This window comes from Diadema setosum, chromosome 2 (genome assembly GCF_964275005.1).
Source record: "Diadema setosum chromosome 2, eeDiaSeto1, whole genome shotgun sequence".
Taxonomy (NCBI): domain Eukaryota; kingdom Metazoa; phylum Echinodermata; class Echinoidea; order Diadematoida; family Diadematidae; genus Diadema; species Diadema setosum.
In genome coordinates, this window is record NC_092686.1 from 8,121,496 (window position 1) to 8,147,017 (window position 25,522).

The window sequence follows — 25,522 nt, forward strand, 5'->3', positions numbered from 1 at the left end:
GTAATTGCCATTGGGGGTCTACTTTTGTGGGGGGGGGGGGGGATGGGATATTATACCTTTTGTGCTTGTTAAATAACTAAGCAAATAGATAGATTAGATTAGATTAGATTAGATAGATAGATAGATAGATAGACAGATATATAGATAGATAAATAGACAGACAGATAGATAGATAGATAGATATGTACTTAGATGTATATTGAACAGTTCGTTTATAGTTTTGACTATGAAAGATGCCTTGGATATGATTTGGATATGATGATGGTTATTCTTTACTTTTTTGCCTTTTGAAAATGTGTTATGTGCTGTTTTCTAAAATACATGTGAAGAGTTCGTTCGCAAAAACCGATAAGTCCATTTTCGAAGATTTTGAAGAACGGTCTCTGTTATAAAGTACAAAATAATACCTTTTAAATGATATATTGGTCACTACATATAAAGGTACATTTTTGAAGTTATGGTCAAAAGAAGCAAAAATTTCCTTTTTATTCTCTTTATTTTCCTTGACCTTTAATCGCAAATATCTCCATTTGGCAAATATGGACTTATCGGTTTTTGCGAACAAACTCTTCATATACAAATAAAAGGTCTGATTAATATGAAAAAGATATAGCAGCTGCCTGTCAAGTGTGCAGCTCTTTGCAGGACTCATTCTGCACTGAGTGTCTGTGCCAAGCTGTGAGTAAGCTCCCAATTAGATATGAAGTGAATTAAGCAGTATTTTTTATTTTCAAAGCTATACTTGTTTACCGCAAACACTGACTCTGTCCTTAATCACTTGATTCACAGTTAGGGTTTAGGAACAAGATTAGGAAGTTTGGGTACCTCCCATTGACGTATGTGATTTGGAGTTGATGATAAAGCAGAAATGTTGTGGGCACACCACTAATTATCTGCAATCGGGAATGATTGCTCACTTGGTAATTACATGCACCATATGTTTAGTTGCATATGTTAACACAAATTACAGAACAGACCTTCTGGTGTGGGCCATCTTGGCAATTGCTCAAAATCATCAAATTACTGATTTGAAGAACAAGTGTTTTGGAAAAAAAAAAATGTACATGTTTTGGACAAGACTTTATCCTATCCTTTCTTGAGACAAATACCTTGTGGTTGTTGTCATTCTGTTAAATTGTGTTTTTTTTCTTATAAATTACTAATGAATGGCTTAAATGGGAAATACAAATCAGCAACCAAAATGGAAATGCAAACACTTAAGAACTTGTAGTATACTTTGTACTTTTAATGATTGTGAATAACCTTGAAACATTTTGTTCTATTTTTTCACACAATTACTCTATAAAATCATGCAGCATATATTTAGCACATCTAATTTTCCATGAATCTGGACTTCCCGACAATTTCGCGAGTGGTTCAATTTGCAATCTTGGAGTACAGTACTGGACTTATAAATGTATGGGTGAGCACTTATTCATGTTGGGATCAGAGTTAATATTTTCAGAGTTAATCACATGATTTTGAATTTGTGAACAGTCCCAGCTTGCAAAATTCATGAAATTCTTCTGGCTTTTGATTTGCTGCTTGCTACCACTGCTGCAGTTGCAATGCTATAGAAAATAACAACTTTTGATGGGCGTGTTGCACTAATGGAGCTCTTGCATACTGTTCTTTCCAGGAAATAAGGCAACTTTTCAACCCTGCCCATGGTAGGAAACACATAATTATCCTGTGTGACGTGCCCATCCTGACGAGTGTGTCAAAATTGCGCAACATTGTGTTATTAATGTCCATCCCAATGTCAACATTATTAAAGATACATCGGTCCTTCTGAAGAGGGCCGTTGTCTCAATTGCTTGTAATTGCTCTTTAGTTCCGGTGGTTGCCTTAGGGGACTGAAGAACAGTAAGACACATCAACAATTTGATAAACTTTTTCCTTCTCTGTCATATTTTTCAATACTTCATAAATCTTAGCAATAGGCATACAGGGAATACATCATATGAGGGCCATAGAGGCATGAAAGTAATGATAAAGATGACAATGAAAAAAAAATATATAATGCTAATTGTATTGATAACACTTGTTTTAAAGATGATAATGAATATGATGATAATATTGATAGTGATAATGATAATGATAACAATAATAAATCTAAAGAGCTTGATAAAATATTTTGTGTGAATACTTCATGCTATATAAACTCACAGATTAGAAAGCTCTGTCCAACTTTTATTCCTCTTTATCCATTCATTATTTGTTGTTGTTTTGGGCTGTTCCTCAGAGGGTGAATGTTGAATGAAATTGAATGAGTTTGAATTTCTGTCAACTAATGAGATGTCATACTTGTAATGTTACATGTATGTCTCATCGGACTAACATCTGCTATGGGTTAATTTGGGCACAAACAGAATGTTAGAAGTACGAGATGTATATGGTAGCCTTCAATGACACAAGATTGTTGAGTGTTTGGCTTTCAAATATAAAGAACAGCACACACAAAGTTTACCCATACAATTCCAACATTTATGTCAACTGCAAGTTCTAAAATTTGCAACTTGGACGCAAATATTTGTAGGCTTGAAAACTATTTAATATCAGGATTAAATGATACACAGTGTTGTCTATTATTAATCAGCAGGAAGGAAGAAGCTGTTAGGAGTGCACACATTGGTCCACGCCGTTGGATAGTGGCCAGTTTTATCTCTGATTAAAAAGCTCGATATTGGTGCAATTTTGAAATTTTGCCAGCAGGGGTGGTGCTATTAGATTGCCATTTGCGGAAAACTCATCACGAATGACGATAGTACAGACAAAGGGTGGGAGATTAGATTGAATACTCATACAACAAAGCAACACACAGAAGTGTTAGGGGGCAGAGATATTAAAGGGAACGAATGCAAAAATAAGGAAAGCAATAACAATAAGGTGAAAGTCGTCAAGCGTAACACCTGGAATTACTCCCATGTGTCAGAGTGTCAGCGTATTTGTTTGTCTTAATTTACATCATAACAGATGTGTCAAGGGTGCTAGCCATTGCAATTTCCTTTCAATGAAGTTGTTCATTGTCAGGTTTATCCCAGGGACAGGATCGGTCAGAAGCCAACTTTTGCACTCCATGATCCCCAACATCTAGTGATCACAGACACAATATCAAAAATGTTTTGTTGCAAATACATTTACAATATTCAAAACTTGTTGTTAAGGGAAGCAAATTGTGGAAGGCACAAAAAGTGTAATATCGTAATTCTGCTAACGGTAGCAAAAAACACTGTATATATTGTCTTGTTTTACAAACTCTTTTGGGTAGTTTGCAGTTTGTAGGTTGTGAAGTGTCATATGTGATTGTGGGTTATATTTTGTTTATCTGCATTCATTCATCAGAATTCTACATGGAAAGGGTGGTTCATATTATGTTGCTTTATCAGTGATTCAAGAACACATTCTTCATAAAGACATGTTAACTCATACTATTGTTTGAACACATTAGAGATACCAAATGTAATCAAGCTACAGTCAGTATCCTGGACACCAGGGGACCGTTGCATGAAAATTGTCAGCCCTGACAAGTTGTCTGTCTCTGACAATCACCATAGTAACAGTCATTTGCCAGAGCTTCTCAACCAATCAAACCATGGATTTTACTGAAAGATGACAACTTTGTCAGGGCCGACAACTTTCATGAAACGATGCCCTGTTCATTCCTTTCCTAAAAGCATCCTGTAACCACTCATTGAAAAACAAAAACAAAAAAGGGGGGACAGGGGAAGGGGAAGGAATTTAGTGGTTGCCATAGCTACCAAGGAGAGAAAGCAGGTGCCGGCACAGTTGGCCAGACACCACCAATTTCAATATCTGTATCGGTAGGCAGAGGAGCAATTCGTCCTGGTGGGGGAAGTGGGTAGTTTGATCCAATTACCATGTCAGAGCGAGTTCTGGTCAATGGACATGAGACACAGACAGGTTTCTGCTTCAGTCCATGTATAGCAGGAACAGGGTCGAATTGGATCATTTCCACATTTTTTTCTCTCCCTTTTCCTTTGTTCAATATACCTCCTATATCAGTTCCATTTTCTTTTTTCTTTGTTCAATATGCCTCCTACACATGTAGATATGAAAGCATAAACTATGTTTCCCTGAAATTGAAGTCATGAGGAACCTGTTGTTACTTTTAGGCTCATGTCTGCAGTTTATGAGCCAAGAAGAAATGATTATGGGTGTTTGAGAAGAATATGAGACTTTGACATATACCAGCACTTAAGTTCATAATGCATCTGTCCTATTCTTTTAATCTCTTCTTCTGTCTCTATCTGTCTATCTTAAATATATTTATCTGTCTGTCTGTCTATCTATCTATCCTCCTATCTATCTATCTATCTATCTACAATTGTGATATATGCTTTATTAATTTAAAACAGCATATTAGAATGAGATTCAAAGAAAGAATGCAGGAAGTTCATAGATTGTCTTTAAAGGATAAATGAAATGGGGATATCTCATTTTTACCCAATTCTAGGTAGCAACTGGGAATTTTATCCCATAGATATGCTCCTGCTAACCCGTGTGTGTAAATGTTATTTTCAAGTTGCATTAAACACACAAGGGTATGTTGGCTAAACTGTACAAACAACACTGCTGGAGAGTTAGAAATTATTTGCTTGTCTCAGATTTACTATGTGGGGTGGCTTCACTCTTTAGATTCTTCATGAGGTGCTCGACAGGATGAGAGTTATTAATTGTGGAGGCTGTTGAAGGTGAGGAAGGCCCGTTCACACTGTCTGGAAATCACGATTATGACTGAAGCATCAGACTGGCAGTCAAATTGTACTTATTAGCTATTAAAAGAGAGGGAACTCCATTCTGTATCCAAGATGACACTTTAATGAAGGAGGAGTTATGTCAAACAAAGTGAACAGTTAAAGTTTCATTAGAACTGGACATGAGAGAAGGGGATGGGATTACAAAGTTTTGCCAGCTTGAGTAAAGCACCAATATTATGATCACAGAATGATTTAAAAGTGATGATGATGATGTCACTGCCTCCAATACTATCCCACTAGTCTGTACATAAGAAATGTCATAAACATCATACTATAAAAACCAACTTACATAGTTTTATGTCATTGTGATTGATATACATGTACTATGAAAGTTTAGCGTGAAATGTGCAAAAATTTCCACTTTTACCGTAAATATGTCATGAATCCATGTGAAGCTTTTAATGTCATACCTGTCTTTTGTTTTGGTTGATTTTGCTCTTTGGACATGTCATTGATGCCACCTAAAACACATAAAATGGAGGTTCTCTTAAAATAACCATTTGTTTATGTTCTGTGTCTCTTTTTTGCTTAATTTTGTGGGGGGGGGGGGGTTGGTTTGTTTGTGTGTGTTTTTTTATGTAGTTGTCCTTCAGAATAGTACCACTTTATGCATGTGCGTCTCCAACCTAGGAAAAGATTCTGATTAAACAAGGTGGAAGAGACTTACGTGTGGTTTCTCCTCATTGTGCACTCTCTTGTCTTACCAGTCGGTCCTAGAATGACTGAAGCACTTTATAAGGATGAATCATTTATTTAAAAAAGCCCCTTCCTTTCCAAAGCCCCCCCCCCCCCCCCCAAAAAAAAAAAAAGTGTGGGTAATGTCACAAACCGCGAGCACTTCCTAATTAAGAATAATTTTTGAGTGTCACTGTGTGTGGTTGGCATACCCGCAATGTTGTCATACACAAGTGATGCGTGTATACATAGCATGCCACAGCTGAAAATCTCTCTGTGTGTTAGAAGTCGGTGACATTTTGTACGCTGTTGACGGTCGTTACTTTACATAAAAGTCATATGTTCTCGTAGAAGTACATCCAAATTTTGACATTGTGTGATGAAATGTATCAAGTAAGGCTGCATTGTTGCATTGTGGGAAATTATCACTGCTTTGAATGATCTACAATAAAGAGTGGTTTGATATCATTCATAGATCATTCTAAATCTTTATGTAAAAAAGTGTCAATGTGGCAAAAGTAATTCCATTCCAAATGATGAACAGCCAGGTGAAATTTAGGTAACACTGCAAGATAAATGCATAAAATGAGAACTGCTTCTACAAACACACACCTCCTCTGTGTTGAAAGTTTCTGTACAGTCCATTGTGCTTTCAATAGCTGTTGACAATTTGATCTTGTCAATAGCCATTTATTCTGTACAGACCTTAATTCTCCAGTATGCGTGCTGTGGAGCCCTGAACAGACAATTGGAATTTGGATGCAGAATATCTCAAATCACTTGCATAATTTGCAAGTTTGGTATCACAAAAAAAAAAAAAAAAAAAGGCCTGGCTGTGCATGAACGAGCTTGCGATTAATTGCAACTCCATTGAGTACAGGGCCCTAGTCACGCACTTCCTGCCGTAGTGTTCAAAGGGTTATGATGTCATGGTACATTATTAGGTGTGACATCAATCTATGGGGTCTACTCACAGGTGTGACATGGTACAGTTTATAACCACCCTGTGGGTGTACCATCCCCAACATATGCCCCATTTTTGTGCTGCTACCTGTTACATAAACCTTGTCGGGTTTACCACAATCTCTATTATTAGGCTGTGAGTTAATATTCTTACGAGTACACCTAATGAAAGTTTCCATTTTTTTATTTTTAGTTGGCAAGTTCTTGGTAACAGGTGGAAAATAACTGGCATAACCTATGCTGTGAATAAGACTCTTAATGAGGATTTTGCTGCTATGTCTGTTCCGATGGAATAGATTGATTTTCTGTTTCCTTTTTTGTTTTCCCTTTTTGAATGGAGAAGAGATGAAATATAAGTTGTAGATATTCCAGAAACATTTATGAAAATTCTTCACTTTGTAATAATAGTCATTACCTCTATCACACTAATTATTATATGATGAATAGCTAGGGCCTGTCATTGATCTGTTACAAAATATATTTTGGTATGTTACTTATTGTAGAATAATGGTTAATGATACTTGATACATACATTTGTATGTATAGAATATATTACATATTACTTTTTTCTTTCTTTGGTTCTAATTAATTATTTTGGGCTCCAAAATGAAGCATCAAAGCCTGGTACCATCAGACATGTGATTGGCATGGTAGTGAATGACCATTGGTACACTTTATACTTTATGATATAATGCATATTATAGTTTGCTATAAAGTAGCTATACTCTACACCTGCAGCTGCCAATAGAATTGTTTCATCAATAGTAAGATAATATTTATTTTCAAAATGAAAATTGTTTTTTTTTTATTTGATTTTCTGTTACAGCCAAAATAGTTTTTGTTCACAATTTTGTTTTTCCTGTGCATTACTATGTTTCTGTTTTGTTGTTTTAAAACATTGGCAGCCCTGAAAATAGAAAGCAGCTCTATAAATTGGCTCCTACAAAGCAAGAATTACATGCCCCTACATATCACATCACAAAATACCAAAGTTGTAAATGTTGTTTCTGTTCCTGTTTTATTTTACTCTCTGTGCACAGGTTCCCCTCTTGAGGGAGCTCTATTCCAACGTGCAGAGGCACAAAGACCAGACGACGGGCAACCGGTACTCTCGGAACGAGTCGAGCCCACGGTCCAACCGGGCAGGCGAGATCAGCATGGAGGGGTACATGGAGAAGCTGCCCATGGGGCGGAGGAGGGCATCCCTCATCAAGAAATGGAAGAAGCGGTACTTCAGGGCCAAGGCAGGCAACCTCTTCTACTACGAGGTGGGTGCCCCGAAGACCTGCTAATTTTCCTACTCACTAACTCGCCCACTTAACCCCTAAGGATGGACTGATTTTGCTACAGCACACTTTTCCCATAGACACTTGCCGAGTAAACTCGGGACTCGTCCTCAGCGGGTATACTTTATTTTGTGCCTCTGTGAAGAATGTGTAGCAATCTTTAGGATGTTAACCATTAGATTATAGTGATTCTAATGAAATTAGCATTGAGAATTAAGGGTTTCTGGGAAAAACACTGAACTAGGACTTTCTATACCTCAGTCGTTAGAGCACCGGGCTATCAATTATCTGGAGGTCTCAGGTTTAAATCCTGATGGAATCCCATTTTCTCTGCTCATTTTTCCACCAAAAAAATAATAAATGTGACATTTTGAAAAGTGTAAAACACAATAGAATATCATCATAGTATCTAAGGAGACATTGTGTGCACATTACAGTTTGGTTCATTTAATGACTTACTTTTGAGTCCCTGCTAGATGAAATTCAAAGCTAATCTCAACAACAACATACATGATAATGTAAAATTTAGAAGCATCTGAGGTAAAAAAAAAAAAATGACACATACAGAGAGTGATAGAAATTTTTATCATTAGATGGATGTGGATGTATGCACACATTCATGAATAATAGAAAAACCTCATAGAGAGATAAACAGAAAGTGTGCATACCACAGAGATGATCAAAGAGAACACCAGACAAATAGAAAGAAGAGCTTTCACATCTCGTTCTAGGGGTATCCTTTAACCAATCTCAACTGTCATCACAGAATGATCGGTTTAGAACTTTGAAGATTTAGGACCTCGGCAAATCTTGAGAGCCTATCTCTCTCATGTCCTTGAGAGGAGCCTATAATTCCTCAAATGGTGTCCTTCGAACCAGATATCTCTGATTTAATGATGATCTTGGTTAATACTGCAGTGACTTTTCTAGTATCGTAACTGATAGGTGTATGAGCATTTATCTTGACGCAAAGTTATATCATCATGTTCAGTGTTTGTATTCAATTCATTGTTACCATGGAAACGACATATTGCTTTGAGCTCCCGCCAGCCTCTGATAGTGTCTGATATGTTCCTCATCAGTCTGTAATGTGTGTGTGCATGAGTGCATGTGTGTGTGTGTCTTGCCTTTCTCTCTCTTTCTCACTCACACACACACACACACACTCACACACATTAGGTTACTGTGGAAACATGTTATTAACCACCTCTACAGCCCCTTGATGGTGTGAGTGGTGTATTTGTGTATGTGTATGTGTGTGCGTTATAAAGCATTGTTGTGTGCCTTCTTGTCTTAATGGATGCTTTCCTCCAAGCATGAATCATGTCAGCCAGTTCACACACACAAGAAAAGAACTAGAGTTTGTCTTTGTTTTAAAGTGTTGATTATCATATTGTTTCTTGAATTTTTCTTGATGCATTAGGATCACAAGGCCAAGAAATCACTGGGATACATCCATCTGATCGGTGGCAAAGTCACAGAGATTAGTAATAAAGTCTTGGAAGTCACAGATATGGTGAGTAGAGTCATCAAGAGTGATGAAATTCCCCATAGTTCCCCAAAACATGACCCTTTGTCAGTCATTACACTTAAATGTGAAAGAGCAACACAATGATGAACCTATAACCCTTGTAACAGTCTTGACAGCCTTGCATTTTATTCATTGTATGGGAACTTTGTCTGTCATTAACAAAAAAAAATAATGATTATCTAATTCTCACATGGGCACGATAGAGATGGAAGCCACATTCATTCGACATTTAGGACCAAAGTTATTGGTCAGTTTAACCTTGAGATTAACCATGAAGGCTCAAAACAGGAGAAGGATAATATATTAGGTATATGATCTCTAAATAGCAAACGTGGACAAATTTGCTCGAAGGGTTCACAGAAATTTGAATCACGATTATAAGACACTTACTATGCCAACACCTAGTAACAGGCCAGTCAGTAGTGGTCAGTGCTGCAATCACTGCTTTTGGTTGCTTGAAGTATTGAGATATATGGGACTCTGATTTCAGTAGGTAGAACACTCTACTGGTTGGACACCCTTTTTAGTTGGTGGGACATTTCTTTTCTTTTTGTTCAGTTAGTGGGGTACACTTCTTAATTGTTAGGATACTCTTTCAATCAGGGGTTAAGAGAGTCATCTGTAACTGGATCAGAAAGTTTTGTAAGCTCTGGCAAGATTCACAGTCTCTGACGCTTTGAGTATTTGAAGCACTCTGATGCATTATCAGCAGCAACTGGGTTTCTGTCACCATTGGTGCACCTGCCACACAAAAAGATGGCTGCCCTGGACCTTGAGTTAAGGTATGACATAACTATTAAAGGCCCCTATCCATTAAGGAAATGATTGCAAGAAGGCAAAACAGCAGCTACAGAAAGGAAAACAAATCTTACTTGGAATGCACTGCGATGTTCAGTATGGAAGTGGCTGCGACTGGCTCATTAGTTGTTGTTTTTTGTTGGTAATGGAAATTTTATTTGGCAGATGGAGATAATTAGGTGCCAGTAACCTCTGAATTGGCTTAAAAAAACAAGAACAACAACAACATCTGACCACATTTGAGTATATGGCAATGTAATGAATGCTACTTGGTATTCAGTAATTCTTCAGAAAGACTCACACTGTATGTGATACATTACACACGTATAAACTCCATATGATCATCCATCACACAGCATTTCACATCAATGCTAGATTTACCTGACTGTTAGGAGCAGTTTATATGTGGTAATGTTTCATAGTATAACAGTTGCTTACCGCTTCCTATGAAAATCACAAAATGAACCATATTTGTGGTCATGATCTCTCTAAACACTTGTACAAACACTCAGTCAGTGTCTCGCTATTGCCTTTATAATTTCATAAATGAGAATGCAAGATTCAAGAGAGGTATAAAGTGTTTGCATATTCTCTTAGGCTAAAATAATGCTTGTGTATCATAGAGTGATTCAACACTTTTATAAGGTTCTTTTTTGGCTTGTTTGTCTGTTTGTTTTTTAGATCTCATGCCTTATGTAAGATAAACATACAGCTGATACGTACATTGTACATCCACCTGTCGCAACACCAATTCACAAATGCTGCTTCATGTCGAGCCAAGATGTTTGTCTTCCATTTCCAATCAAAGGTCACATTAGCACACACACACACACACACACACACAAACAAACAAACAAACAAACAGACAAACAAACAGACAAGCATACTAAGAGTGACACATAACTGAAAATTCATCCCCCTCCACACTCTGCCAACTCACCCCAAATGTTACCCACTCATGTCTCAACACCCCGCTGGTCCACACCTGTCACATTAATAACTCTTAGTCAGTGGTGGGGGTTACATCTCGGCCTAACTGAGACTTCCTTGCACCCACTATAAGTCACACTAGGGGAACATCTTTACCCCTCCTTGACCACACTCCTCCGGTAACCCTTTCCAAACCAGATGTTGACAACCCCCATCAACATTGTACACGACCAAGCAGGTTTATGTAGGCAAAGGGTTGTTACTCTAGATCAATCCACTCTTTATTCAGTCACCTTAAACCACCATTAAGTGGTTAGTGAATGAAAAAAAAGGACATTCTTTTGCATGACACTATACTTGTTCATGCTTGTGACTAAAAATAAGAATAAATAATTAAAAAAAGAAATAGGACTATCTTCAAGCCAATGACTCCAATCATGATGCGTCTGAAACGTAATCTCACCAGATACACGATGAAATGAAGCTTCGTTTCATAGCTTTGGTTTCCAAAAGCCATTACAGAATAGGTCTGTTGTAATGGCTGGTCTGTGAACATAGAATGCTGACTTACTAATACAAAATTTTTGAAATGCATTAATTGATCAGGATTTCAAAGCCTTCAAATGACATCTGTATGTTAAGCTGATATGATATTACAGATTCCCAATTTAATGAATTGGCTGGATTTGACTGACACAACTTCGAAGTAATTAACTAGTGTGCTTAGAAATGGTGTGTTTGCTGGTATCTGCTGTGTGTATCAAAATTTGTTTGCGTATGATTATTAAGAATGAACAAATTAACCTCATGATGATTCAAAATGTGTTGAAAGTTTGCTGAATCTATCTGCATTTCAATTTGCCAATGTAAAAGAAGGTCTGTCTGTGATTCCTGTCTTCTAGAGAGGGAGAGTACTTCTTCTGAGGTGTAGCAGCAAAATGGAGTTTGAGGACTGGAAGAACATCTTGACAGCTGAGACAGGGGCATTCGTTCCCAAGTCTACCATGGCCCCTCCCATTTCCAAGGTATACCATCTTGAGTAGATAGGAACACACACACATACTGTGTCAGCTGTTCTTGTTTTATTTGTTTTTCTATTTGTCCTCTTCATATTGTTGCCACTGTGCCATACTCCAGCCATCCCATCTATTTCTGGTGTTTTCTCTGTCTTTTTCCCTCTTTTCCTTTCTCCACATCACTGTCTTGGTGTGAACAAACTCTTGATAGTTTCATTTTGTGAATACTTTGAGAAAATATGAAAAGTTCATTTAGTTTATATAATTTATATATACATATATATATATATTTGTATATATCTTCAAATGTCTGGTGGGTGCAGTGTATGTGTGTATTATATACAATCTACTTGAAATTAGAAATATTAGAACTATTAAAACTATTAGAAATATTTAGCAATCTTTTCTTGTAAAATTCATGAATACATCACAGCATTGGATATAAAAGTCCTCAACAGGTAAAGACTTGTAACTTTGATGCACTCATATCTACACCTGCATAATTGCAGTAAATGCTAAGGTCAATGTTTGTGGAACAGCTGGATCTGGATGAAATCATCAGAGAACCTTGAAAGCTTTCGACTCAGTCATAATGAAACGCATTTGTTTTCATCATTTTTTTATCATCAGAGAGTGATTGTGGTGGACCTGGGTGGATCCTCCATCAGGGCGGGGGTGCTGTCCGAGTCAGAGACCCCCTACCCTCAGGTCTTCTTCCCCTGCGTAGCTGCTACCCAGGGCAGGAGTAAGGATAAGATGGCATATGGGTTCGACGCCCTGGCTCCTGACTGTCGGTCAAGCTCCAAGATGCACTTTCCCTTCAGAAAACAGGCAAAGTTAGAACAGGTGAGTTGAAGACTTGAAACTCATCCTCGATACGCACCATTCAGTTACAGGTTGCATCTACCTCATAGGTTGCATCACATGTAGTCTCATAAGCCATTGAGGATGGGCTGATTTTGCTACAACACACATTTCCCATATACACTTGCCTGAGTATACTTGGGACTCGTCCTCAACGGGTTAAGTGACCAATCAAAATGCAAAAACTTAGATCCATGGAAACTCTGTGCTTTTGTTTGTTTGTTTGTTTGTTTGCTTTTATTTCTGCATTCAATCAAATGCAATTTGAATGCAAACTTCAAAAAGTACAAAGACAAAGAATAACAAGTGCAGTGAAATAAATCGATAACAGTACATAAATAGATTCACATAGGTGATTGCATTGAGCAGTGTTGATACACAGAAACGTGAAATAAAATATACAGTATTTTTCAGTAAACAACAGAGATAATTGAATGCAGGAGACCACCATCATAAGCGATTAAACTTGAAATGGATGGAGGCCTCATAAAATGACTATCCAACGACATAACTCTCTTGGAGGAAGGTGATCAGGTGAGTGCAGTGCAGTTGCAGGTGAGAGTGCAAGATGCAGTTGAAGGAAGAAAATAGAGATTGACAATAAGATGACAATCTATACTATAAGTATTTGTTAGCTCAATTGGTTTGGAGAATATAATTGTATCAAATATCGTTTAAGTGAAGCTTTCAAAGAATAAATACTTGAACAAGACTTTATATTATCCGGGAGATTATTCCAAATATCCGGACCCGAATATCTTATAGATTTATGTGTCACTAATAATTTGGGATTCAAAAGGTGGAAATTTCTACATATACGAGTAGGGTACGAATGGACAGAAGTATTGAACCTAAACATGTTATCAAACGATGATGGAAGTTGATGATGTATATATTTGAACATAATTACTGCTACTTGAATAATATTCAAATCAAAAACCTTCAATGTTTTAAGCTCATGAAATAAAGAATCAGTATGAGCCAGAAAATGCGATCCTGTACAAATACATATAACTTTCTTTTGTAATTTAAATATAGAATTTATTTTGGTAGAGCCGCAAGTACCCCATACAACATTGCAATAACTTATATATGGGAGAATTAAGGAATTATATAATAGAAATAAAGTTGAACGAGGAAGAAAGAACTTCAGCTTGGAAATTATCCCTATATTTCTAGAAATACACGTTGTAACATGATGTAAATGCTCATTCCAAGTCAAACTTTCATCTATATATACTCCTAGAAATTTTGAATTCATTTTCTTTTCTAATGGGATATCATCAATGTTAATATGTATCAACGTATCTTCATTATGAGAATGAAGTTTGAAATGAATGAAATGAGTCTTTTTTATATTCAAAGAAAGTTTATTAGACTTAAACCAATTTGATACTTTACTAATTTCAATATTTAGAGTGTCATTTAAAATCTTAAGATCTTTATGAGAATAAAATATATTCGTATCGTCAGCAAATAGAACAAAAGAGAGAAGAGAGGATGTATTTATAATATCATTAACATAAAGAAGGAATAATAATGGGCCTAGAATTGAGCCTTGAGGAACACCACATTTAATTAAAAGGGGGTCAGATTCACAACCATTAAAAATAACATATTGTCTTCTATTAGTTAGATAATCTTTAAGCCATAAATGTGCTTGTCCTCGAATACCATAATGACTAAGTTTCGTGAGTAAAATAGAATGATCAAGAGTATCGAATGCTTTACTCAAATCACAAAATATACCTGCAACATGTTCTTTGTTTGCAAAAGCACTCGTAATTTTGTCATAAATTTGTGTTAGTGCTAAATCAGTTGAATAATTTTTTCTGAAACCATATTGATTGGGAATAAGTAAATCATACTTATTAATAAATTTAAGAAGTCTATTATAAACAATTTTTTCTAAGATTTTGGATATACTAGGCAATAAAGAAATAGGACGATAATTGCTAATTTCATGAGGATCATCTTTTTTATGTACAGGATTAACTTTCGCTATTTTCAGCAGATCAGGGAAAATACCTTGTGATAAAGAAAGATTAAATATATAACTTAACGGTTCTGCGAGTGGATAAACTATTTCTTTCAATAACATCATACTTATTTTATCAGAGCCACAAGATTTAGAGCTATTTAAAGATTTAGTGATACTAATGATTTCACTGGGACTTGTTGGATTAAGATAAATAGTCTGTTACGATTGTGTGATGCTTTTACTTTGAGATCTTACCCATTTCCTAAAACCAGTAAACTACTTAACAAAGAAAGCAATGATTTGTTTTTCTATTGTGTGGGATTTTCAACCTTCTTTTATTTCCTTTGCTTCTTTGCATAGTCATTATCCAAGAATACCACAGCAATTAATTGTGTAGTCTGAATAATGAGAGTGGGTGTTAATGACACAAAACGTTAAAACTGTGACCTTTCATATAGGCCTAGCATTGCTGGCAATAAGACCTTGACTTGAGTGCCAAGGAATAAATTAATGTCTATACCCATGACTTCCTCCCTTCCTCTGCCCTTGATTAAGAGGTGTGCAAATACAGTGACAGGTGAGTAAGGGGGGAAAGTCTGGCACATTGAACCCCCAGAGTTTGCACTTTGGGTGTTGAGGGACCAGAGGGGCGGAGTGCTGGTACACCTATAGGGTCAGCAGAGGAATTTAATAGGTTCAAGGGACTCTTGGCAGAAGAGCCACGTCTGGTTATTTTTGGTCACGATGGGTGGGGAGAGGAGGAAGAGGGACTGTTTCGTAGAAAACTGGACGGTTTCAGAGAGGCTCGGTATGACACATCCTTATGAAGTTTCGTTCTTGTTAGATTGTGTTTGTGCATGTTTTCTTTACAATTGAGAAAGGATAAAGAGTCTTTTTATTGTTGTTGTTGTGTTTAAGCATATCATTGCTACAGTTAGCAGGTGGAACTGATGTTTGAGTTTGTATGTGAGGGGAGGGGAGGGGAGAAAAAAAGGGGCACACACTTTAAAGGCCAACAGCCTTTATACAGCCTATGGCTTTTGATGTGCGGCAAGGGGGATGGTGTGTATATTGCATATTATCACACATTATTGTCTTACAAGCAGATTCTAAACCTACATCTAGATTTCATAATGTACCTGTATGTAGCATTAAAGGCATCTGAAAGACATCTTCATCTTGCATTTCCTTTCAGAATTACCTCCAAGTAATACATGTAGGTCTTGTTACATGAGGTACAATCCAAGTGAAACAGATTGATCCAGCCAATTATTAATTGTGTAAAAGTGTTAAACTTTGGTATGGATAATAGTTTTGGTTAACTTTAATAATCCACTTTGCCCATGAGCCAAACTTCTGGAAATTGTAGACAAATTGTGAGGAAGCTTTAAGTTTCAACCAATATTGTTTAGATTCGAAAGTGAAAATCTTTAATTTCATTCTATTTGAATACCCATGTTTGTCATATATGAGTGTGTATATTTCAAAATAAAAGGCAAAATATTCAACTGTCATTAAGCTCATTACAATACAGGATCATTGGGTCATATTTTGCAATCAAATATTAGATGATTGTTGGTAATCATTTTCCATTGTGACCACATCTAACCCTGTGTCATCCCCAAGATGTTCAAGATGACACTTTAAAGATATTGCCAATATGTTAGAATTACACATTTTTTTTTCTTTCTCAGTATATCTTTACACCCTACCCATATAAAATCAATCTACACTTGAGCCCAGGCAAGCATTCTTCATCATAGAACATCCACACTGCATGATTAGTGTTCCTACATTGTATGTGTATGCACAGAGTCTCAAATAGAAAAGCATGTGTTCATGATGGTGAGGATTTGCAGAGCCTCAGCTTGTTCGGGCTCGGTCGTTGGTCTCTCTGCGAGGATGGATCACATTTGATGGAATCCTTTAATCGTGGGGTGGAGGGGCTTAATCGACCAGACAGGATATGAATCAAGTACCCGGAGTTGGGTTTGTGGTCTTGTGGGGCTTAATAGATTTCTTATCCTGGAAAAGAAGACCAAAGAAGAAAAAAAATGCAGAATGTGCTAGCTTGCCCTGTGGGAAATTCCAAAATAGACACCTCATCTCCGTTCATGTTGAGAAAAAAAAAAGTAGTTACTGTTAGAAGACTGTTTAAGCACCCAACAGGTTATATTACATATTAGACACAAGTGACTTTTTTCCATCTGAAATATTTCACCAAAATCTCATGAGATGTATTTCTGCTCTTTGCAAAAGCTTATTGATTATGTAATTTGCAGTCATTAGATATTTTCAGTCTTTGCTTTGCTCCATTAAATTGTGATTGCAGATAGCGACGAAACAGGAGAAGTCCCCATAAAAGCAATTTCTCACATGATTCATTCACATGTCACACCCAAGTTTGTATCAAAAGTCAGATCAACACTCTCTGTACTTTGATATATGTAAAAGTGTTTGAAATTGTGTACTTGTAATTCCTGTAACTAGAAGAGTTAGGAGAAGATAACATGAAACATTACAAAATCAATAATTTCCATAGATCTCCATACAGGGAGTGTTATGACTTCTAGAAGACAACAAAGATGAATATCAGAAATATTGAGGAAGATATAGGCCTATGTGTACCACTATCTACTTTGTATAGTATTTCTGTACTTAGCAGTAATTGAAATAGAACACAGCATACAAGTGTACATACAAATGTATAATGAAAATATACACCTATCTGTGCACTTTGAAATTCAAATATAAAAATGACAGCATATGAAATTGCTGAAATTTATCCTGTACAATATCTGGAAAATGTGGGAATGAGTATTCCTTTTATCATGTGACAAAGAAGTATTCACTCTTAGTCAGATATCTGTTGAGCAGGGATATTGCTGTTTTATTCCATTCAAGTTTTAAGACATAGAATATTCTGCATTAATCAGAGGGAAAAAAAGTATGAAGCCCACACTGTGGGCTCAGGGCTCCATCGATGCGTCACATGACAATGGGGACGGTGGCTGTTGGTTTATTTTTTGTTTTCATTTGTTATGTTTTTGAAAGGATTCGACAGTGGATGTGAAATTTATCATTCCCAGCTGAAGGTGGAATTTGACATGATTGTAGGCAGTATGCGTCATAGAGGTGACACGTCACAGACAAGGAGATATATTGCACAACTCCTGAACATGTGTAAATGTCATTTTCAGTACATCCATCTCATTCCTGCTTTGTTAGAAACAAACAAACAAAAACAAAAACAAAATACAATATGGTTTCTAGCAGGCTCTAAATAGTTCTCATACATGGATCCCTTTAAAAAAAAAAAAAAAAGAGAAAAAAAATGCTCTCTCTTATAGTTTACCACTTCATATATGATTGTGCAAAGTGTCTGTATGTGTATGTGTGTTGTTTATTGAACAGTATCGAGCGAGAAAGGTGGACAATCATGCACACTTGCACTCACACATCCTTACAACAGAAAGAAAGAAAATGACCTAAACTCTGGAAGTAGCCACAATTAGTTTGCTTTGAAAATGATGACACTATAGCATGTAGTATCAAAAACACGTAGTCATTAAATGAGGCAGTTTTGTGCAGCAAACTAGTGCACTAGAGTACACTATGCTGCATTTGATGAACATAATCCTTTTCTTGTCTGATATGTTTGACAAAATTTGAGAATATTGTCTGCAAGATGAATACATTCCTGGTTTATGCAATATATTTTCATACTACCTTCCAGGCAACATTGTAAAAGTGCTGCATAATGCTGGCTACATCTGTCATTAGTCTTTACGTCATCTTTGGATTACAATTTTAATCAGTAATGTGTCATTGTGACTTTATGCCTGTAAATACAATACTTAGAAGGTGAGTAGTAGGCTACCAATGTGTTTGCTACGACATGCCTCAAAATTCCAGTGAAGCATTGCCAATGAAGACTATTGCTTTTAAATGATGATGATTCAGCTTTGTTTTGATGAGTTACCATAAATATCATCAACATTCCACAAATAAATATCTGTATGAACATTTTGCATTCCTCACACAGTTCAAGCTGAATATGGCGGTCACAGAAGGGCTACTGGAGACAGCTTTTTCAGAGCTCTGCGTGGATCCAATCGCCTACACGCTGCTGGTCATCGTCCCGTTCAACATGGCTCCCAAGATGACGGTGAGTGGCAGCTAGACCTCTTTGCCTCATCAAATCTCACTCATCACATTTTCATTCAGGATGCTGCTATTTTGATTTTTTTTTAAAGAAGCTTCTACTCTCCTGTAGATTAATGGGAAAAAAGCAATTGATTTTGATTAATAAGTCCATAACAGAACCTTTACTGTTTCTGATAGACTGATGGCCCAATGACATTTCATTTTTATTTTGTTGCAGTTGGCCATGTTCATTTGTGAGAATGAGCAGTTCAACCACTACCTCATGCACCTTTTTGGATGTTTGTGTACTTTGTTTGTTTGTTTGTTTGTTTGTTTGTTTGTTTGTTGTTTTGTTTCAACCATCCTGGCAACACTAACAAAAATCTGTATCTGAAAGGCTACAGTTTAGGGTAAAAAAAAGAAATGCTTGAAAATATCTTGCCATACGTACTTCTCCTGTTTCAAGAGCATATACGAAAAATTAGATCATCCATGTTTTGGCAGCTACTGTACCTTTTATTTACCTACGTGCATTCTTGCACAGTCTTCTTTAAATCCCACATGTACTATGTCGTTTCATAGAGGCAGACAGATAGGAAAAAAAAAAGATAGGAGTGAAATTACGGGATCAGATTTTGCATAATATCAGCTCCCCTCTTCGAGTCTGAAATATGATGAAATAAGAGCCATCAAGGCAATGCAAGAGTTTGAAACTCAATATCCCAGCATTCCAAGGGAGGTGATCGAGACAAACTCTCCAAGTGAAACAAAAAAAAAAAAAAAAAATCAAGAGAGGCAAGCAGAATTTTTGCCCAAACCATTCTTGTCAGGAATGATTATCCGAGTCATCAGCTCCGAATCCAACAATTCTCTCTTTGTGTGCGGACACTCGTCAGCGGCAGGAGCCGATGGGCTCCCCAACATGTGGGCCTGGTTATATCATTATCGTCATTTCCTGTTATGCGTTTTTCTCTGCGATTGCCGGGGATAACAGGTATCATCATCGCTCTGTGAAAGCAGAAGAGCGATGCAATCAATACTGATGTTTTGTGCCATCGTCTGTTTCAGGGGGGTAATCCACCACACCAAAAAGGGAGGAAAACTAAAACCCCAAAAATGAAATATTTCATCATGCATGTACCTGTTTGTTAGCAATATACTTATTCTCATAAAGAATGTTTGCCTATTTCACATGAATGACTTTCCATTTCTGGACATTGATATTAGATTAACTTTTAAAGAATTCTTTTTTGTTTTCCCTGCATTTCCTTGTTATGTAGTGTATGTGATGCTTTCATGAACTGTCTTACCTCTTCAAACTTGATATGTAATTTGGTGCCCGATAAAAGAAAATCATGGTCAGGCTGAAGAATGTTACTGAGTGAGAGTAAACACAATATCTTAAGCCTTTACATCTTGTCAACTTTGTAGTCCTTTCTTTTACATGATTGCCATCCTCTATTTTTTTTTTTTATGTTTTATCTCCCTGTTTGTGCTTTTGTGCTTTTATATGTAATGTATTGATCTTCTCAGGTGCTGCATGAATATATTTTTTTTTTTTTGCTTTACATTGAAATGTCTGTAGAAACCTGCAGCCATCATTTGCTCTAAACTTATGCATTGAACTATTTGCTGGTACTAATTATCCGTGAAGGATTGAACCAAATGATGGTATTTCTCTTTTTCTGATACCTGACCCATTTCTGCTTCCCCTTTGTAATCCCCTCCCAGGAGAAGCTGGTAGAGATGATCTTTGACAGGTTCAACGTGGAGGGCATCCTGGTCCAGGAGCAGGCCCTGATGGCGCTCTACTCGTACAAGGCTACCTCAGGCATTGTGGGTAAGGTCGCATACATGGTGTCTTTTTGACAGACTTAACCATTTGTTGTCGTTTTTTCCATGGGTCTCTGTGGGATTCATTTTGGTCCTGTTGGATATGTTGGTTATTCTGTGTGTCTTGTTGGATCTGTTGGTAAAAGCTGGGTCTGATCAGGGAGGTGAACCCTGGTCTGATATATGTCTGTTTGTGTTGGACTTGCTGGGATCTGATGGTTGCAATTTTTTTCTGATGGAATTCTATTAACCTTTGTTAAGTTTCTCTATGATCCCAACACTACAAACAGAAACCAAAAGATTACCAAAAGAAACCAATAAACACCATTAGAAATGAACAGAGTGGTTGTCTTGGTTTCTTTTATTTCTATGGGATTTTTACTGGTCCTGTAAATAGCATCACTGCACCATGTACAATGTATTTGTATTTTGCTTGGTATTTAATGCTGAGGGCTTTAAGATGCTTACAGGTAACGAAGCTAGCCACTGAAATTGCTGTATTATGGGGAAAAAAGTTCAGAAATATATATAAAACTGTAAAATGTTTCATTTTTTTTTGCGTTGTTTCTTGATGTAGTGAACATTGGAGAGAGGGTGGACATCGTACCAATTGTGGATGGCTACATTGTGGAAAAGGGGGTGTGCAGGTTACCGTTTGGAGGGAGGCAGATCACTGAACATCTCACACGGCTCCTCACAGAGACTGGACACAGGTAGGTGGAATCAGTGTCTCGTATTCGATCATTCAAATGAAGCTGAAGGTGAAAGTTCAGGCTCATCTGTCATTCAAAATTATATATAGAACATTGATGCCAAATGTGTAGCTTAATAGATCTTATCATCTGTAGCTAGTGGAAAAAGAAAATGATGATGGAAAAAAAGTTGCTCTCGATGAAAGTGTCATGTTCAATGAAATCAGATTTTTTTTCTTTTTTTGACGACTATAACCAAAGGCAGTGAAGTCCAAGTGTCATATGTTTTGCATGTTGTCGCAGCCAACAAGACTATTGAGTTTATTATTGCACAGCACCACACCTTATCACTGCTGTTACATTAGTAGCGACAGCGTGCCAGCAGCAAGGGGTACATACAAACTCTCAAAGCCGAAATGCGCGGGTCATAAATGTTTCCTCAGCAGATGTCTGGGGATGGAGATAGGTTTCTTTGTGAAAACTTGTTGCCACGGTAACAAACCCGCAGCACTGAGACCCGGTGAGGCCTGTTATCACCGGAGTGTGCTAGGGTCTATTGTCTGCCGGTACGGATGGAGGACTTTTGGCAGACGACGAGTTAAGGTGTGAGCAAAGGAGGATGTGCAATTACTTTTTCTCAGTACAACTCTCCCTTTCTCTCTCATCTCTAAAACTGCTTTCTCCCCGCATCAGATGAAGAAACGAGAAATTAGAGCAGATGTGACTAACCAATCACTCTCGCTTCGATAGGAATCTGTGATACGGGGCTCGAACTTGAGCGAGGGGAAGTGGAATTTTCCTCCTGATGTCGCGGCGTCTAGAAAAACCGTTTCATGTGAAGCCTCGAGTTTGCATGTCCTTTTATTGCCCTGCCACTGTGTATCTAGCTGCCTGGGTAGGACTTGCCTCCTTCTTGCTTCCCTCGGAGCATAATCTTCTGAAAACACACTTACGTGCACCTGGGGCTGATTTTTGTGCAGGAGGAGGAGGCAGTTCTTGATAAGTTAATGTCTGTCTGATCAATCGGCAGGATTTGAACATTCAAGACTTACAAAATGTGATGTTCCCCTCGACATTGCAGTTCGTGTAAAGCCTTGACTTCCGACATGTTTCCTTGCTGCAGGTCTGATGTAAAACTAAATTTGTGCTCTCACCACACCTCCATGTGAGGGCAGTTTTTGTGATGCAAGCTGAAGGCTTCTTCTCAAAAATACACAGGACTTTTTCAGCTCTTAAGTAATAACAACTCTTCATTTAGCTGAAGATTAAAGAAACTCGTACAAACAGTAGTTTCCACGGTAAATCTCATCTGTATTGGAGATATAGTATTGACTAATACCTCTCTTAGGGAACCCATCTTTGGAACAGTTTCTTACAGACAAGACAAATGCGGGGGAACAAGTAAATAAGCAGGGCGCAGCTTGCAGATCGAGTTTTCTATTTTGAGCCTAAATCAGAGTCAAGTGCTCATTGGGCTGATGGAGTAATCATAATTGAATTTCATGAGGGCATGAGTCTTGTCTGATCTTGGTAAAGTTTCTTCTGGAGGTTAGCGATTGTGACACTTCCTCCCCGCCCCTCGATATACCATTCCCTCCCCCCTCCCCCCCCCCCCCACACACACACACACATAGACTCCTTTCACAGTAGGGCTCAACATTCAACAATCCCACAGGACCTAGAGAGGAGCTCTGAAGACGAGAGAATGATGTGATTGGAAAAAACAAAACAAAACAAAAACAAAAACGATCAAGTCTAAAAAAAAAAAGAAGAGGTGGGGTCATGATGGAGCACCCTCATGGGTCACATTTAATTCATTCCTGGATCTGATGCACCCAGTATCAAATTTGTCAGTCTTTGCCATGATGGATCGAATCTTGGAGTCGATCGTTTCACAGAGTTGATGTGGAAGTTTTCCTCTGTTCTTCCAGTCAAGGACATCTCAATTGGAACGCCACCAAAGATGATCAACAGAGAAAGAGAATGAAAACAGAAAACTAGTCAATCATAAGTGAAACCATGTGGTATATAGGAAAAGGTTTGGGCCCATAGCTGTCAGAGAATTAGCTGTAGAATGGCAAGAGAATATGTTACTAATCGCAACACGTGGATTGCACATGATGCTTGGAGGTCGGATAAGATCGGGGGCACAAATGCGACCTCGATATCAAATGTCAGTGGTACGCGGGGCTCAATCATTTCGTTGATAACCGAGGCCTGTCGCCCGCAGCTGGTTCGTAGATTCACCCTTTCCTGGAGAAAATTAGATGATTCTGAACACTTTCGCTCCATGTTTCATCACATTCTAATGTGTTGTAAGGTGTCTCGCCATATCCTGACATCTGTTGCACTCAATCTAGTCATGCATCACTAAGTACACAGTATAAAGCAATTTCACATTTCCTGTCCATTGAACATGTAATTGCTTAAATGTATGCCAGCGTGAATTCTTCGTGCAGCGAAATCACATTCACTTGGTTTATTTCTTGTTGTGCTGCATATCGTATGAAGTACTAAAAATTTTCCATCAAGGTCTGGAAATTGAAAAAAAGAAAAAGAAAATAAAGCGTGAATTGAAAATTGAACAGAATAAATCGTCATTCTGTCATAAATTTCCCATTTCTTGTTATTCTTCCCTCTCAGGTTATTTTCAGAAGTTGAAAAGTACATCGGCAGGTTGCTGAAAGAAAAGGTAAGATGTAGATTTTTGGCATTTTTTTTGTTTTCATTTGTCTGTTTTGCTTTTAATCAATGTATCACCCATGGAATTTGAAAGTTGCATTATTTGAGAATGGTCATAGATAGATATTTGCATTCTATAACAGACTGAGATGTATGACCAGCATGTCAAGTAAAGGGTCATGATCAACAAAATGTATTTCAGTTTCATCATGCTAATCACTCTGTTTATATCATGAATGATTTTCATTTACTGGATTATATATATATATATCTCTCTCTCTGTCTGTCTTTTCTTTCAAAGGCAGCATTTGACTATAAATCATAGAATATAAATGATATGTTTTTTTTTATATTCAATGCATTTGCAACAGATATTCAAGTAATTCCGGGAATGCTTGCACATGTTGTCATTGCTCTCCCCCCCCCCCCCATTCAAATGTCATCCATATCATACCTTTTATATACCTGTTCTTGTTATAATGGCATTTCATCAAATAATGTAAACTTTACAGTAGTTTTCATCATCTTTTTTCTTTTTTTTTTTCCAGGCCTGCTTCGTAGCACAGGACTACCACGCAGAGCTCAAGTTCTGTTCCTTGGACCCAGAGCTGTGCAGTACCTACATCGACCTTGAGAAATATGACGTACCAGATGGAACTGGGTGAGTTCTAGGTCATAATATGCACAGAGAACTTGTGGCTTATTTATTACGTCTCCACTTTCATGGATGTTTTAATGTAAGAGTAGGCATACGTGTGTTGATATTTCTTCAACGCATCTTATATCTCGTGACGTAGAAAACACGTAGAAACGTAGAAACGTAGAAACACTCATCCATGACTATATACTCGAGCTTAGTTTCTTATTAGGCCTATAATCGGTTACCATTCTTGTGTTGATTTGATTCTGCCATACAGAACACATAGAGCAAGTTGCAAATACACATGCAGAAAAAAAAGATAGAAATGATGTAAATACACGGAGCTTTCAAAAATTACAGGCATGCAGGTGAGAATGGCTTTATATAATATCAATAATAACAATGTCCTTGCCACTTTTTGGCTTGCATTATCTGTTTTCTAACTTTATGAGTTTCTGCGACAGATAAGAAAATACATCTGGGCATGTCTATCTCTTCTTATTATCTTTATGACTGTTCAATTTCCTTATTCCAAATGAGAATGGGATGTGTAAAGGGTGTCCATATTCTTCATAGGAACTTGCACATTTCATGTATAGGATCTGCCATATGTTAAAACAAGAATACAGCTTGAAAACAAGAATACATGCTTGTCACAAGTGTAGACAGTGATATCACAAAGTAGGTAGGAGGAATTCAAAATA

At 37.3% G+C, this 25,522-nt stretch overlaps 1 protein-coding gene across 1 annotated transcript in view; it reads left to right on the plus strand.

Moving 5' to 3' along the window:
- Positions 1-25,522, plus strand: part of LOC140239470 (uncharacterized) — a 150,301-nt gene that overhangs the window by 120,646 nt on the left and 4,133 nt on the right. Inside the window, exons 4-12 of the mRNA XM_072319307.1 lie at positions 7,460-7,687; positions 9,129-9,221; positions 11,867-11,989; positions 12,611-12,826; positions 18,871-18,993; positions 20,703-20,811; positions 21,382-21,517; positions 24,140-24,188; positions 24,727-24,839. Of these exons, the coding sequence (XP_072175408.1) occupies positions 7,460-7,687; positions 9,129-9,221; positions 11,867-11,989; positions 12,611-12,826; positions 18,871-18,993; positions 20,703-20,811; positions 21,382-21,517; positions 24,140-24,188; positions 24,727-24,839 (1,190 nt within the window). The remainder of the gene's footprint in view (positions 1-7,459; positions 7,688-9,128; positions 9,222-11,866; positions 11,990-12,610; positions 12,827-18,870; positions 18,994-20,702; positions 20,812-21,381; positions 21,518-24,139; positions 24,189-24,726; positions 24,840-25,522) is intronic.